General features: G+C 37.3%; 2 protein-coding genes across 2 annotated transcripts; both read left to right on the top strand.

Annotated features, from left to right (window-relative positions):
- Window positions 1–1,989: 1,989 nt before the first annotated feature.
- Window positions 1,990–8,210, top strand: LOC149012810 (Transducin/WD40 repeat-like superfamily protein). The gene is made up of 2 exons (XM_089158072.1): window positions 1,990–2,259; window positions 6,877–8,210. The coding sequence occupies exon 2, from the start codon at window positions 6,914–6,916 to the stop codon at window positions 7,940–7,942; it is 1,029 nt and encodes a 342-aa protein (XP_089014198.1). The 5' UTR covers window positions 1,990–2,259; window positions 6,877–6,913; the 3' UTR covers window positions 7,943–8,210.
- Window positions 8,211–8,567: 357 nt separating this feature from the next.
- Window positions 8,568–17,664, top strand: LOC149012809 (uncharacterized). The gene is made up of 6 exons (XM_089158073.1): window positions 8,568–8,954; window positions 10,251–10,535; window positions 11,622–11,756; window positions 14,874–14,930; window positions 15,966–16,100; window positions 16,698–17,664. The coding sequence occupies exons 2-6, from the start codon at window positions 10,254–10,256 to the stop codon at window positions 16,761–16,763; spliced, it is 675 nt and encodes a 224-aa protein (XP_089014199.1). The 5' UTR covers window positions 8,568–8,954; window positions 10,251–10,253; the 3' UTR covers window positions 16,764–17,664.
- Window positions 17,665–17,852: the final 188 nt, after the last annotated feature.

The raw sequence follows: 17,852 nt of genomic DNA, 5'->3' as shown, positions 1-17,852 counted from the left end.
AGAATCGATCGGAACCGATCAGAAATTCAACGGCAACGGCGGATGTTCATTGCAACTCCATAAACCCTAACATTCCAGAGCGAGAGAGAGCGAGAGAGAGATGAGACACAGAGACGTTAAATGAACAGAATTGAGACTCAGAGCAGTTAAATGAAATTCGATTTGCACGATGCATCTCGCATGTGAGAGATCTGGTTCTCACGTGCAGAGATAACGCGCGAAAACCCGAATATTTTCTGGAAATGATTTATAAAAACAAATTCTTTTTTTCTAATATATATATTTTTATATCTTGTAATAATTATTCTTGATAAAATTGATAAAGCCTCCTCAATGTTTGAAATCAAACAAAAAGTAATAGTAAATTGATAAAATGATTTTCTATGATTATTAAATTCATATATATATATATATACTGAACCATGCAAATGAATTTTGGAGCGAATATATATATATATATGATTTCCCCAGGAACATGAGATTGAGCGGCCGAGGGCATGATATCGCATATATATAGCATGCATGCAATCGTCTGGGACATTATATAATTAAATTATATACAACTCATGCAAAATTGAGGAATTTTTTTTTGGTATATATAAAAATGTGTTCGGTTTTTAACCAAAGAAAATACCTACAAACAAGGGGTTTAAGACAACCGAGAAAAGGTGTTTTATGTATCATTTCTAATTGAGACTTTCGTAAAATCAAATTCCTTCATATAAATGCACTTCATTGAGCATGTGATAAGAAAGTACGGAGTGTGTCACTTAGAGATGATAGATGTGATTCAAACTTAATGTTAACAAATTTTAATTATTGTCTTCCTTCATTACCATGGTCTAGATGAAGCAACATACAATCAAAAGAGTCTTACTCAAGGCTTGAATGCACAAAATCCTAATATAAAAGGAAATTTCGTAAATGAAAAGTACGGTAGAACAGAGGGGAAAACCATATGTTTCCAACCAACCAGGTGGGGTGAATGAGGGTTTGCATGGTTACGTTATGTTTTGCTTCTTGTGTTTTTTATTATTTTATTTTATTTTTATTATTTTTAAATTTTTTTAAACGAACTAGGGCTTCAACACGATTTTGAATCCTAAAAAAAAGTCTCTCAAAAAGGGAGAAACACCGTCTTCAAACGAAGGGTATTTTTTATATCAAAACATAACATCTTCTATTGAAACCCTAAAAATTCAAAGTTTCATTCATTTTTCTTTTTTGTTGTAATTTTTTTTTTATGTAACCATACATAATTTAAGCATTCTAAAATAGTGATAAACAATGAAAATGCATAGAAACTTGAAAAATTGTTACTTACTTGAAAACAAGGAAATTGACAAAAATGTAATATTACCGTACAACCCTTAGGTTACATTTCATTATATACTCTTAGTTCTTTTTCTTCAAGAATTGAACAAGCATTGCATTTCCCCACTTTGGTTGTCCCTTGGGTACGGGTCTTGTTGCTTGCTTTTTATGACTTATAGATCACCTATATTTATATTCTTATTAGGATTGGATAAAGATGCACATCCGCCTAGTGCATCCTAATATCCTGGGTTTGCCATCTCAGTAATATGTGGATCCAATGGTGAGCCTAGATTAAAGTGGTGCACCTGTAATATATAACGAGGCACACAAAAGCTTTATTTTCAACCTCAAGGGGTTGATTTATTTATAAAATAAATACTTCATAGTATGGGGTCAATAATTTAAATCGCCTTAAGGGCAAAGGCGAAGCCTTGTTGTATATTTAAATAATTATAACTTATAAGGCCAGAACTCTATAAAAAGCACTTTGAAATGGTACCAATGGTGTTGAGCTAGGTTTGGTGATGAATATGATACGTTCTTGGAAATGGTTAAACCACCAAAATAGGAAAAGGGTTGGTTTTGTTTCTGTGCCTAGGACCGAACCCGGTCCAAATATACTCTACGATTCCAGTAACCAGTTTGAGTCGGTTGGACGAATCCTTACCTTACCCTGTTTCGTTTCGTCGTCTTAAGAGTCAAAAGACACTTCTAGGGATTTCGCTCCCAAAACACCCGACGCTTGCTGCTTCTGCTGCTTGCGGTAGCGCCTGGAGATTCATTGCTGCGTCGTTACGATAGCGTCAGTGATCTCTTATTGCTCTTCAACCTTGGTAGGTACCCGGTTGAAGGTCTCCATAGCATCGAAGTTCGTTCTCGACTCGAGCTCTAAGTGCGACAAGACGAGCCCTGGGATTCCATTTTTCTGAAGTTCTCAAGCATGTAGGTCTTCTTCCTCTTTTCTTATATGCTTTAATTTCGTACCCTCGGACTCCTTGTCAAGCTCAATGTTTTTCAACCTTGGTGACGCCACCTCGGCGTCTTTGTAGCTCTCTGGACTAATGTAGGGGTTTCAAAAGCCCTAACTCTTAGTATCTTAGTGTATGCATTGCAAAAATGGAAGAGATATATGTGATTTTACTGTTTCCCTATCCATCTTTCTCTGATTTGGGTTGTGAGTCATTTTTAGAATTTCGTTTGTAGAAGATTTGCGGGTTCAAGGAACGGTTTTGGAAGGCCAAGACAACCAGATACCAATTCTTTTCCCTCTGATTGAGCTAATGAAATGTTGCCTCATTCCTCCATCTCTCTCTAGTCAGATAATGATCTCTTGAAGTCATTTGTTAGCCATTTATGTTCTCTATGTCTATTACTATAATAATTTTCTTCTTTTCCCGGTCACCCAACCCCAGCAAATTATATATTCCCCTTTAAGGTGCAAATAATACATACGAGAATTTGAATCAAAGAAGCCTTTGTTGTAGAGTAGTGTTAATTTTTGAATTGTATGCACACAACATAGTAAAACTTTTAAGTCATACACCGGAGCTAGGATTAGCAGGGTTTCTAAGGAATGGGTGTCTTAGATCTGAAGTTTCTTTCTTTTGCGATATGAGTCTATAATTTTATCACCCCATTTTCTGGAGTGTAATAATTTGCATTCTGGTGTTGTGCTTGTTGATTTCTTTGTCGTTGGTTATGCTTGGTAGGGTCTATCTGAGTTGTGATGGATGTGGATTCTGACTGTTATGTATCAGCCTTTAGAGTTAAACCTACTTTACCTAGAACTCACCGCTTGCATTTGGTACACTTTTGGGGATCATGGCCATATGTTTCTTGCTCTTAAGGGTTTGAAACGATCACTTAAAGGGGTTTTGTATTTTCTGCAGGCTGCGATCCACGCCCTGCGGTTTGCAACAAATGGGGTGGTTTTCCACATCCTACCTTCATCTGTTGTAAACCGTTGGATCTAGATCACAGCCCTGTGCGGATATCATCCGCGCAACAGCAAATGATACTTCTCCTTCAAGTGGCTGCTGGAGTGATACTCATCTCCAGTTCAGGGTCAGTATTGTGGCATCTCTGGTTAACCTAAGACCCTTTTTTTCAGAGTTTCAACTTTTGAGAAGAATATGTATTTATGCTTCTAATTACATTATGACACTGAAAAATTGGCAATGTTATTACATTTCTGTTGTGGGACCCTTGTTTCTTTTTCATAGTGTCATTTTTCTCAGAAATGATCATGAGAACAGTTTCAGACAGATTTACCTGACAGCAATGGAAGAGTCTTTCAATACAAAACCATGAAAAAGATCAATCCCCCCCCCCCCCCCCCCCAAAAAAAAAAAAAAAAAAAAAAGAAGAAAAAAGAATAGCATTCCTGGCATGAAAACATGAAGACATGTTCTTAGAGTCTTATCAGTGATGGTCTTTTTGTTTGAGTTTTTGGCAAGTTAAAATTAAAATATTAGAGTTCCTGAGGGATTTTAGTTATTAAGTATTACTGCATGTGAGGGATTTCAAATATGTCGTGATCTGGATTTGGGGTTCAGCCTAATCTATAAATGAAGGTTCATTCGTCAGCTGTGACACATGTTTTGATGGGAATTACTATATATTCATTATGGCCTGAGAGTATATCAATTGGTGCATGCTAGGTGCAACTTGCTTGGTATTTCTTCCCATGTCAACCTCATGATTTTGGTTTCTGCGTCCTCAGATTAGGTCAGGTTTCTCTCTGTTTCTGGTTGATTATTGTTATATATAGTATTTTGTCACCATGTTTTATGGCAATCCTGTCTTGGGAAGATGTTAGATACCAGCCGAAGCTCCCCAGATGAGAGCAATATTTTGGAATTTAGTTCTTAACCCTAGTGTGACCTGAATTGTAGAATTAGAGACTGAACAGTTTCTTGTGTTGATAGTTCTGGATTGAAGTTCAGATACTTAAAATACCACCACGTGATATTCCATTGAGTTTTATTTGAATTTCATAATATTGTTTGTGTGCGCTATTTGGCATATTTCAGATGTTTGTGGTGAATGGTATACATCTTAAATATCAAGATGTTTGGGGTCGTGTTAAGGTTGCTGTATAAATTTTGAATCGCTGCTGTTCTTCTGTTCACAAGTCTCTATTCTGGAAGTAGTTTTTTATTAATGGTTATCAGGCCTTTGCTCACAGTTCGGTGTCGTGGATTTCTTGCCATTGGCTTCCTTGGGAAAGTGTAGTTACTTGAAAATTCCGGATTTGAAGCTTGATGATGTAAGTACTAGAAAGTTTGAAACTAATGTAGCCCTAGATCAATAGATGATCAACTAGGATTCAGTTCTTCCAATATCCTGACCAGAACCAGCCTATGGGGAAAAATAGGTTAGGTACAGGTAGGTTCAGTTATTGTGTATGGTATGGTTTCAAATAAGATCTTCTAGTGAGGGATAAATACATCGAAGGAGGTAGCTTAGGTCAGGGTTTCTAGGTTACAGGGAGGTTTCTTCACTTTCTTGAAAAAGGGAGTGATAGGGAAAACTTTAAGTGATGTGCTTTGGTGACTGATACTAGGGTTTCTAGTTAAAACTGATGGATCTAGCATTAGGGATGTTACCCTGTAGGGAATGTGGATACTGATACAGTGATGTATTTGGTTGGATTCAGATGGCAAATTGAAAAATATGGAGTTACTTGTTTTTGGGCTTTTAGGGAGTCAGAAAATCTAACAAATAATAATAAGAAAAAGTGATGAGAAGGCGTGATGGGGTATATTCCTCAAGCTTACTTGTAGGTGATTGTTGAGGAGCTGGATTGGAGATTTGAAGGGTGAATCCTTGACCATGGCAGGAACTTGGATGTTACCCGCCAAGAACCTGAAGAGAAATTTCCCAGGATGTACTCAGTAAGGATTTTAAGCCTTTGGATCTTACTCACCAGAGAATGAATCCAACCTATTTCTAATCAGCCAATTTCAAAGAGAAAACACCAGAGCTGAAGCAACTTAACATTCAATTTGAAATCTTCCCATTCAATGGCTTAGCTTTACATTTGAAGGTCTCCTTGGTCTAGAAGTTGAATACCAACTTAAACTAGGACATACAACTTGGACCAGAAGTTGGACACTTTAAAGATTGACTAAGATTCTTAAATCGCAGAGGATGAACCAATGACTGACATAATTAAATAAAAGATAGAAAGTACAAGAAGACATTTCTGCGCCTGATTTTAAGGTGGGTAAAATTACAATGTTTGCCGCTAACCAAAGTTGCCCAGTGGACTGAAAAGACTAGGCATAAGAAAGACTCTGATTACTTGAAGTGCTGCTGGGCTTTGCAAGCGCTTCACCTGGGTAGCGAATCTGAGGGTTTTAGTCTGTTACTGGATTTTTTTTCAGTAATATATCGGGGAATCCTTGCTGGTGATTCTTTACCTTCATTAACATTTTCTTGGGCACAACTGGTACATTCCAAAAGAATTATGCCTTTGACATCTTTACACTTTAGCCATGAACCTCCTTTTCATCGGATTTCAGATTAATTAAACTCTTCTATTTGGATCTGAAGCTGAGAAGAAAGAAACTAAAATGGGAAAAAAAAAAAATTAATAATAATAAATAAACTATGTAATTATTTATACAATTTTTTGCATAAAAAACAGTACTATAAGGAATCATTTCTTATGTTTCCATTCTTTCCCATAATTATGAATCAGTTTCAGTTCACCATGTTGTCTGGTTTCCTTTAAATCTAGTTCATAGTAGGCACCGTATCATTAGGCATTTCAGATGTTCTGTTTGACCTGGACGACTTGCTTGCTTATTTGGCTCACTTGCTTCTCTTTTATGTATTACTTCCATAACAATCACAAAAGCAGAATAGGAGGATTCCCATTTTATTGTAGGAGGATAACTGCAAAACTTAAGTCTCTCCAAAAAAATTTCACTTTCTAAAAGAAAGAAAGAAAGAGAGAGCATCCCAATGCACGATGCTTTGGCTACTGTAGTGTCTGGGAGGGACAAATGAACACACAATCTTACCCTTGCTTCACAAAGATGCTGTTTCTTTTTTTGAGACCTCCATCTGATGCTTGCAGTAGTGCAAGTAAACCATTGCACCGTGGCTTGCCGACTAAAATTTAAAACTACCTAAAACATTTTGTTATAGAAAGTATGTCTAGAATTTTGGAAACCTGTCCAGGCCTTCTAGATGTTGTTAAATTAACAACCATAATAGTTTTGACATGCAATTTCATATGGATTTCACAAACACCATATTTAGGCTTATATAGTGGGCTCATTATGGGAGAAATTTTGAATACTTGGCGCATGGTCCATTTAACCATTGGGAGTGACATTTAAGTGTAACTTCAATCAAACTCTGAATCAATGGCTCAGTTTGAACCTATTCCGGTTCAAATTTAGTAGAACTGCAGCTACAGAGCTGGCTGCTTGCCAGCTTACAGTCTAAGATCTGCATCATTTTTATCAGCTGTTTTTTCAGTTTTTACCTGTGGATATTCTTGTTTGTCTTCTTTGATTTGACTTTTGTTTTAAATGTTTGTTTCAGCATAAGTGCTGAAACGGGACTGTAAGCAACCATTAAAATGCAAGTTGTTGCTAGAGGAGGTGAGAATGCCATGGGGGCTCCAAGACCAATGGAATGGTCTGCAGTTCCATACAATGCCCAAGGACCTGGACCTATTGGAAAGCAGCGGACATCGAGTCTGGAATCGCCCATTATGTTGTTAGCAGGTCACCAGAGTGCCATATATACCATGAAGTTCAATCCAGCAGGGACAGTCATTGCATCAGGTTCTCATGACAAAGATATTTTCCTTTGGAATGTTTATGGGGATTGCAAAAACTTCATGGTCTTGAGAGGACATAAGAATGCAGTCTTGGATGTTCAATGGACTACTGATGGATCCCAGATCATATCAGCAAGTCCTGATAAGACTCTAAGAGCATGGGATGTTGAAACAGGGAAACAGATAAAGAAGATGGCCGAACATTCTTCCTTTGTGAATTCGTGCTGCCCATCCCGTCGAGGTCCTCCCCTTGTTGTTAGTGGATCTGATGATGGTACTGCAAAGCTTTGGGATCTGCGTCAAAGAGGAGCAATACAAACATTTCCGGACAAATACCAGATTACAGCAGTTGGCTTCTCTGATGCATCAGATAAGATATTCACCGGTGGGATAGACAACGATGTAAAGGTATGGGATCTGCGTAGGAATGAGGTTACCATGACTCTTCAGGGTCACACGGATATGATTACAGGTATGCAGTTGAGTCCTGATGGCTCCTATCTCCTTACCAATAGCATGGATTGTTCTCTTCGCATTTGGGATATGCGCCCGTATGCCCCACAGGATCGTTGTGTCAAGATATTAACAGGTCACCTGCACAACATGGAAAAGAATCTGTTGAAATGTGGCTGGTCCCCTGATGGAAGGAAGATCACTGCCGGTAGTGCAGATCGCATGGTGTATATCTGGGATACAACTACTCGAAACATCTTGTATAGACTCCCTGGCCACAATGGATCCGTAAACGAGTGTGTCTTCCATCCCCATGAACCCATCATTGGATCTTGCAGTAGTGATAAACAGATATATCTTGGTGAGATCTAAGCTGCATTTGTAGGATTTCAGACAACAAAGCATAGGAGACAGCTGCAAAATGAAGGCATTTATTAGGAAGAGATCTTTGGAAGTTGGATTATTAGTGATCATTTTAACAAACATGGTGCCGTTAGCATTTTCCCAATCTACATTAGATGGTGCTCACCTTCTTTTCTAGCTTGACATCTATTACTCTAGTAGGAGAAGGCTTTACCGACGGATATGTTGTATTGACTTAATTTTGTATTTCATATTCAGGAATGTGGTTCTGTTTTTACTTCTTGTGGTTCCTGAGGGTGAACTATTCTCTTACGGGGAATGCCCTGCGGCAATTTAGACATGTAAGAAGCTCATGGTTTGAGTTCATACATAATCTTTGTTTAACGCTTGGCTGCTCTTATTTTCCAAAATAAAAAAAATTGAGAAGGGAAAAAAAAAAGGTGTTTATGCTGCACAATCTTTGTGGGAAGGTGATTTATTTACTTATTTATTTATGTTTAATGAAAACAAAGTAAGCATTGCCATTGACACGGATTAACATTTTCTATAAGTATATATATAGGTTTTTCTGAAATATCTCCCAAAATTTTACACTATCTTCTTTTATCACGTGACAAATTTGACAGAAGCCAAATATTATGGACGAATGGATCCCAATTCCCAATAGAGAAGGAAAAGAGAATCTTTCGTTACCTCGAACAAAAGAGAATTGTCAGAAACATTTCAGTGCGAAACATGCCAAACACAGCCTTGCCTGCTGACGTAAGCACAAGCAGTCCTTTGTTATCCAAAATTTCCTCGGTTATTAGCTTCTGCGGTCAATTGAGTGAGAAATCTGGAAACCTGATTCGTAAGAAGAAAGGAAGAAATGGTTTCGACCCATCTCAGTTTGCCAGACACTCATACATACCTTCTGACAACCTGAAGTGCACGAATCCTTGACACGTTCTAATCGCTGAAGTTACTTCTCCTGGTTTCGACCTTCACTCAGGGCTGCCGGAGAACAAGTCAGACCTTCAAGGTAATCTCCCCCTCGAAATCAACTCCAATGGAATCCCGTTGCTTGGTGTTTTGAGCTTCAAATTTGACAATTTGTACAAATGCTGCTCCGGTCCTTGATCAAAGTTCTTTTATTTGAAAAGTTTGCTTACATTATGTTTCATTTTTGTTCCACAAAATTTTGGAGATCTCAAAAACGGTTTGTGTGTTTTTGAGTATATTCTTTCTCTCTGTTGTCTGAACTCTGAACCCTAATTGGTGGTGGGTTCATGTATCACTATGAGCCTACGTAATTGTCTCCTAGAGTCCTAGTGGTGAAAGGGAGCTCCAAGTTTCTTGCTCCGCTGACAATGGCCTTAATTCGGTTTTATGTTACATGTCATGTAGCATCCGTTGCATGTTCCTTCTTTGACATGGTTGTATTACCATGCATTGAAACTAGGAGACGAATTGGAACGAATCCTGTATTTCTATGTACTCTTAAGACTTGATAATTAAGCTGCACTAGAATAAGTTTCTATCATTACCTTGTAAATTACGCTTATTTGTTGTACATGTGCTGTGTGATATCTGGCATAGTAACCTTATTTGAGTGGCTTTTTTTTTCTTTCCCCGGTAACATGGGTTCCAAGCCTTCGGGCCGGCTGTTGCTGCCAGTCTATACTGACTTCACAACTGTATGAACTAGGTCATACTTGGGTTGAATGAAAACCATGCAACTTTCACTGAAAGCAATGAAGAGCATTAAACACTTGTGTGATTGGCTCTGAGGGTACAAGGAGTCAAATTCAGAACCTCACACTTCCTCAGTTGATCATAAGTACCCTTATTTGAATAAAACTTATTAATATCTGGGAATTTTTTTTGTATGATTATCTTTGTTTTAGGGAGTGCGGTGTATAATTATTTTTCCATTGAGTATTTTTCAAGGAAATTCAGAGTCAACAAGGCCCAAACTGGCCTGAACCAATCAGGGTCAACAAGTGGGCTACGTAAACCCGGGCAAGGCCTGGCTGGGCTTGTGTCCACTTTAAGATCTGTAGGGTTGGGGTAGGGTTTAGGGAGGTCCCCCATTGACATCCCTTGTTATGTTCAGTCATGACAGATTGAAGAAAAATTAGCTTTGCTGGAAGTCATGTCATGGTTGATGCAAACTAGGCTTGTAGTTCTTCCTTATAGGGTATGAAAATTAAACTAGTGAATTAAATTATAGGCACCCAAGCAATGCCTTCCTGTCTTGACTAGTTACCCAAAAAATTTCATATGCTGATAGAATTACTATGAAGTGGTAAGTTAACAATGATACTATGATTTGCAGAACATGATGAGTGTTCTACAGAGCCACCCTCATAATTGGCTAGGCGTTCACGAGAATTCATTCAGGAGCAGAGTTGATAAGGTTCAAACTTCTGGATATTCAGTCCTGTATTTTTGTCCTGGAGTATCAACTTTGGCAAAGGGTCAATGTCTTGTGAGTGGTTACCGTGGGAGGTCTTTCCATTCTAGCCCTGTATATTCAAGCACAATGGATGATGGTATTTATCCAAGTGATTCAGACGACGGGAACTCTGATGATGAAACTCCACAAAGTGAAACTGGACGGGTATGTCAAAATCCTTTTCCTTCCACTGGACTCCTTGAGTGATATTGGTGATTGACTGTGCGTAAACTTGTGTATTGTAGGGTTCTTATGCAGATGTCTGATGCATGCTTATTTACTCTGGCCATCTTAATGTTACAATAATAATAACGGAACCCTGCTTTTAGAAAAGTTGATCGAATACCCTAATCATCAGGTCTATAGAAATTTTCTGGACCTTTGTTTAGGATTACGAAAATGTTGAATTGTCTTACATTGTCCTTTCATGAACAGTCAACCACTTCTGCAGAATGCGAATGTGGCCAATAGTGTGGTAGAGCTTCTTGGACAATATTTGATCTTATACCCTAGCTCCTTTTGTTGTTACTCATCCTTTTCACCTTTGCTGCCATATGTTTCCAAGGAAAATAATACCGTGGCCTACTGCAAAAAATAAATCTCCTAACCCAGTTATTTTCTGCTTATGCTATCACTAAGCTTGGTTGTCTTGTCATCGAATGTGTCTTCCCTTAAGGTCATGCTTGGCATGCTGGTTGATTTTGAAGTCCCTAAGAGGAAGGAAACAATTAAGTAGCAATACCAACTTAGTCTAATAGAAACTCCCTTACGACTTTCAAGCTATTTTCAAATGTAAACTGACTACTTAATCCTGTATAGGCTGTAAATTCCATAAGTTCGAGTTTATGTAATGGGACTGTTATGGTAGGAAACTCAATTACTTAGCTTATAAAATCCAAAAGTATTCTCCGACGGGATGTGACGTGATCTCCGTCTGTATCTGTGCATTCACATTGGTAGTTAATGTATTTATTAGTGCTTAGGAGTAACTGGTAAGTACCACCAGGTGGTCTTCAGATCCTTGTTTGTGTTTAGGTAGTTAACGTATTTAGAGTGTTAATTCATCTTATAAGTAATAGTCAGGGCCTTATTGTGAATAGTCATTAGTCAGGGAGATTCCAGTAATTGCAGGGTTTTATAGTCTTATTGATATCTGGTTGAATAGTGAAGGGGAATTTCTTGGCCCTAATGATAACTTTATTCTCCTCCACTCTTTTAGTCACATTTGGATAACCTAGTTTCGTGTCACAGGCAAATAATGAATTTTTCCGGGAGGATTTGGAAAGAATTATTGGTGCAGATGATTCAACCTTCAGTGGGATAGACCTTGCAACGCTTATCAGAAATAAATATGGGAGGTCCTATGACGTTCAGCTAATAAAAAAGGTATACTAATAAGAGTATTGTTGGTACAGTCAAAAAGCCTTCATCTTTTTTTCATTTCATTTACTAATTTTTAATGATTGTGTGGGATCTACACTAGCATGATTGTGTGGAGTTTGCATGTCCATTGCTTTAGTGCCAAATCTTTTCGATCATTAAATTTTGAAACTTGACATTGGATATATTTCCAAGTGGATTGATTTTATGCTTACTGTAGATGATTCAATTGCTAATCACACGGTAACCAACAACCAACCAAATCAGCATCCTCTAGTGTTTTGAGCACAGTAACCATCGAAAGAATAAACTTTCTCTTTGCAAAGAACTACCCTTACAGATGACTTAAAAAAGCAAGCCTTTTTATAGGAATGGACTTCCACAAGTCATGGTCTCTTATGTCCTAAGAAACTACATTCATGTACAATAAGGAAAAAGTTTACCTTTCAAGTAACAAGACAAAATTACACAAATAATCAAAGCCTATTTGCAAATTACCTTTGATGAAGATCCCCAAATAAGAAGTGACAGATCAATTTGGTGGAGGCTACTCTTTGATATGGAATATCTGGTCAACAAAAAGGTTCCAATTGCGCCTCATTGAGAAAACAATGCAGCTGGTCATGTTCTGCATTAACTAACTTAAAACAATGAAATCCAAGGATCATCCAACTGAAGCCAACTTAACCATCAAAACTCTAATGCTTAAGCATGAGCAGGATTTCAGTGAAAATCCTAAATCCTTGTTCACTCTGAACCCCCACCAAATCTAGAAGATGCTTCTCTTGGGAGACTCTTCAATTTCTCGACAGTCATTTCCCTCTTCGAGACTTCCTAAAAATTATATTACATGTGCTATGGACATAAAGATTGTCTTATTGAGATGTCAATAAGGGTACTTCAGAAAGTCTATTTTGACAGCTTTAGAAAATGGGGTCTTCTTCACTTAGCCTTGCTTTCAATCCAAATACCCCACCGAGAATTAAATCTTACCAAAGGGTAGTGTTGTCCACCATTTTCTTGACAGCTGTGAGGAAAAAATTTTCCTCATTTAACGAGACTTATCAGATGGACATTTTAAAAGGGCGTTTTAGTTTACCACTTTCTCCCACATTTTATGTATGTTTACTGATATACAAGTAATTGCATCACTTGAATGGTGATCTCCAAATGTTTACTGTAATGCATGGAAATATAGAATTTTCAGTTGCCCAATATTGTTTTAGATTCCTAGTGTGCCTGTTGACAGCCTTAATTTAGGTTGCCAGCCATTCCTATGGTTTTATCTTCTAAATGTACATGTTTAAGTATAAGGGTTACAATACTTACGTAGACAGTCTAGATTTGTTGTATGTAGTCTGTTGACTATGACTATACTGTGACTCAGCCTTAGCTAAGCATACCTCATTTGTAATCCTTTATCCACATTATAGTTGTTAATGGGCACTATCATCTCAGACTAGCCAGATCATTCTCTGATTTTTCTTTCTCTTTTTCATGTTGATTGTAATGCTCCTATAATTTGAAATGTCTTCATTTTCTCAATGATGATAATTTTAAAAATATTTCCATTTTCCTTATACTTGTGTTTCATTTCTATGGAGGAAAATGAAGTGATTGAAATCAACTAAATGTGTAATCTTAATTTGGAGTATTATTTAACTATAAAAGAAGTAATGATGCCTTAAGTTCTAAAATATCATTAAGATGATAACGAAGAGCTTAGGTAATTCAATGGAATCCTGGGGAACCTAATAGTTTACGTTATGATTCTCAGAGACAACTACGATGACAGGCTGAGACTGAACCAGGAGTGGGAGATATGATATGGCTCTTATGTGAGCAATCTGATGGGGGCTGTAATCCAGGATGAAGGACATTATAGATCACAGGAATAAATCCTTCAAATATTTCCCCCTTTTCATTTAAAACTTCCATGACTTTTACAAAAATGAAAGGATTGATTGGGAGAATCCTTTACAATTCAAGTTTTCTGCAAAATAGAAACTCTTCTAGTAATGAAAATTTAGTAATTTACAACCTATAGCTGGATTGCAGCATATCTAACCTATGCTTTCTGAAACAATAGATAAATAAAGAGTACAATATACTAAGATAGATGCTTATGTGGTACCCATATAGGAGGACTCAAATTCTCATTCTTGGGCTAATAGAACTGGCAAATTATGATAGTGAACCCTAATACTAAGCCCATGGTTCATGTAACCAACCAGACACTCAGAAAATTAAGCATGTTGGTTCATTTTTCTTCCAGTCCAGATGCCTGGTTTGCTGCTTGGCGTTCTTGTTCTACTGAACTGTATCAATGTATCATAATATTTCTTCGTTGATCATTTTACTCTATGATGCCTCCTTCAAGGGGTCCTTCTCCATGCACTAGTGTGAGAACAGCATACATACTGATCCTTAAGTCTTGCATTAGTCTTATCTAGGATAGTGCATTGAATGGAGATAAGTTACCTACCAGTTAGGACCTAAGATTACCCAACTGCACTATACCATTTACCAAGATTTGGAAACTTTAAGTGTGAACCAGGGAACAGAAATTAAATGGCACTTAGTATTGGCTTTGCCATGTTTGCAATGGTGCCAGTGATTATTCCTTAATTTTTTTTTACCAAGTTTATTATAACTTGATTCGCTATTTTACATAAAAAGCATGTATTGGAGGTCCACAACTTGAGATATTCAAGCAAAATCTGAAACCAGCTTGAGGAAAGATGAGCCTTGAGTTTTAGCATCTATACTCAAATTTTCACTTGGCCAGGTGAACTATTATGCCAATGGTGACCCCAATTGAATGAGTTATGTTGATAAACATAATTAATTGAACTCCCCTCAATGGGTAAGAAACATGTGTTTGACCCATCCTATACTTTTCAGTCTTTTCTTGTCTACATCTACATCTGATGGTCTCTTTTGTGGAGATCTGAACTAAAATTGACAATTATGTTAGCTTTTGTTTGGCATTATTTCTTTTTCTTTCTAGTTTTTGGTTCCTGCTTTCTGTCTTTTACTCCTGAGAACTGGAACTGGCATGTTCTAGTCTTCTAGATGCTGTTCTTTGACACTGAACATGTTTGTTTTTATGCCTTGATACAGGAGTTCTTGGGAAGAAATCTTCTTGCAATGAATGTCATGTGGAAATACATGGAGCAGGTAACTGGATTCTTGTTCAATTTGAAATGAGTGGCTGTTAATGGGATTATTTATTCAAAATGATAGTTGGGTTTTGTGGTTGTTGAAATGTTTTTCTTATATTGTCAATTGTTGTAGAAATTTCAAAATCCGATGGTTACTAGATTATTTTTGCATCCTTTGACCAGGTTTCAATTCTTGATCTTCTAATTTATATCACACATGATTTGTTTGCATATGCTTCTTCATTGGTATTTGTGACCTTGAGCATGTTTCTCTTGTCATTGTTCTCATAGTAGTATTTTCAAGCTTTGGCTTCTGAGATCTTGTGAGTTGGACCAAATATGGTCCTCTTCCTCTTCTGCTAAAAGAGACCCCTTCATTTTCCTTCTTGTCTCTTGTGCCTGATGAAGCACATGCTCATGGTGTTTGGTCACTTGTTATACCATGGTTTTTTATTCCTTCAACTTATCATAATTTCATTTTGTTTTTACTACTTATGTGAAAATTCTGTTCTGTAACTTGGTTTAGTTATTGTATTGGCATGCTAGGATGTCAAGTTTGTCAAACTTACTGTGAATAATTTCTACCCATGTCTAAGTGTCCTACAATAGCACGTGCTTTCAAAAACAAATTCTTAACAGAATTGGTGAGCCTGATAAGCTTGATGCCTTCGACTTTCTTTTACCAATTTTCTGGCCTCCCACATGTCCTGTGTATGGGAAGGGCTAGTTATCCTACCTTAGTGGAAAACAATGGAGGGGAAGGGATTGACATTCAATGAGTTGTCTCTTTGGCAGGCTTATACTCCTTTCAGAATCAAGTCTGTTATCGTATTTTATATATAGCTTCATCAGGAGCCCAGGTCTGGAGAAGATAGATTTCAACAGCTTCTGAGCCCAACCTTGAGTTGGTTACAGTCTTCCAGGTCTTTGCTATTGAATTGTTATGCTACATATTTGAGATTATTATGGCTTTTAGAGTCCCAACATAAGAGTTGTGTGATTCCAATAGTATTGTTGTTATGTTACTCTGATGGAGGAATTTAACCCGCAGAGATCCTTTCCACTGACGGAAGAAGAGTATCTACTGAGGCTTGATGATGTTGCAAACACTTTGAAATGTTGGGGTGCAGTCTCACATATTCGGAATAGCCTAGCCAAGCTGAAGGAACGGCCCCGAATTGGAAAGGTAAATATGTGCTCCAAGCCTCCAAGACTTCAAAGTATGGTAATTTGATGTTGGGAAGTATATTACTCCTTCCCCTTCCCCCCTTTCTTTCATACTTCTGTATATTTTTATCATGTGATCCGAATATGGGTTCTAATTTTTTACTCAAATTGGTGGTACACTGGTAATCAGAAAATTGAACAAATATGTAGACACAGGTTTTCAAAACCAGACCAGAGGGTGAATCGAAAAGTTGTCTGCTTACAATTCAGACAAGTTTTAGCCAAATGACCACAGATTTGAATTGAGGGGGAAGAGATGCCCACACGTAAAAGAATGAAAACTGGTGAACCAGACCAGATGTTCACTGAAAACTGAATGATTTTTAAAAACTGATTGGCCTGTGTCTGGTTGTTGAAGAAGCCATCTTCAGTCACTGTGTTCTTCTGGTTTCTATGACAACAGTTGTACCAGATGGATGCACATGCTAGACTGGGTGTTCTAGCATGCCCTTACTATTTTAACATAACAGTTTTTCTTTTTAATTGTTTTTGCATACTTTTCAGTTATTCAAATCATGTCTTACAAGTCTTTATTTTGCCTTTTTGATTGTCACAGGCAGTTAGTATATTCATTGACATGGATGAATCTGGAGGCCGTGCCAATGAGTGGATTTACAAGTAAAATAGTTTCTTTACAACCAGATTCATGCTTCTGCTTCCTCCATTCTGGTTTCGCACGATATATCCGTTACTCAGGAAAGTACATCTATCTTTCCCTCTTAAAGTTTCCAAGCTCATTCAGTTCCCCATCTGATACAAGTTGAAGTGAAACAAGAGAGAGAAGTTACCTTCTCTGTGGGTCCTTGTTCTGTTTGTCAATCCTGAAGGCATACAAATTTAGTACTGAGATATTCAGTAATGTAAATTATATTCAGGCATTTACATCTTCATTTTCTCTCTCTTTTTTTTTCTTCTTTCTTTTTCACATTACTGAATGCAAGGAGGTTAGTTTCTTTAACCTGTGTAATTTTTACAGTTATTATGTAATTTTCCAAAATCATCTGGATGGCTTTTCTTTAATGAAAGAGGTGATGTCGCCTGTAAGTCTTCTTGTTATTTCTTGTTTTATCTGGTAGCATGCTGTGTTCATTTGGGGCAATAAACTTGGAAACAAGAGTTAAAGAGGGTTGAGAAAAGGTGATGGAGATGGAGAAGAAATAATCAATAATGTATCAACATGTCAGCAATCTTTTGTCTCGTGTGGTAGAAATGATTCTCACACACTTGAGTATCATTTGAAGATGTACGAATCTCTGGTCATGAATGTTATACAGTTGAAAAGGGAGAAAAGGGCGTGTAACACTGTAACCGCGTAAAACAGTTTTCTTAATAACACGTGCAAAATAGTCGACGTACTAGGAAGCGTGTGAGTTGTGTTCACGGTGTCAATTTAGTGAAAGTGGAAAATTAGGTTCATGGGAATGGATTCCACTTTTCAAGTTGCGAAACCGTTTGTCACGTTTTCCACATGGGAAATGAAATAATTCAATCTGGTGGTTTTTTGTTTTTTTGGGGTTAAAGAGTAGGTTTTATATCTAGAGGTGGAAATTATTACATGTACCATAGGGAGAATCGAATTCGTGATCTCTTCACTAAAGAGGTACTGGTCATTATTAATTGGGTAACTTGATAGATCAGTGTTTTCTTTACCAAATCAGGTTTTTTAGATCTTGATCATTGGGTTGTACTTTGAGATATGAAAATCAACTCT

Source organism: Hakea prostrata, chromosome 6, assembly GCF_041222555.1.
Source record: "Hakea prostrata isolate BN-2017 chromosome 6, UWA_Hpros_2, whole genome shotgun sequence".
Classification (NCBI taxonomy): domain Eukaryota; kingdom Viridiplantae; phylum Streptophyta; class Magnoliopsida; order Proteales; family Proteaceae; genus Hakea; species Hakea prostrata.
The sequence above is the reverse complement of the archived record's forward strand: the minus strand, read 5'-3'. Positions and strand labels throughout refer to the sequence as shown.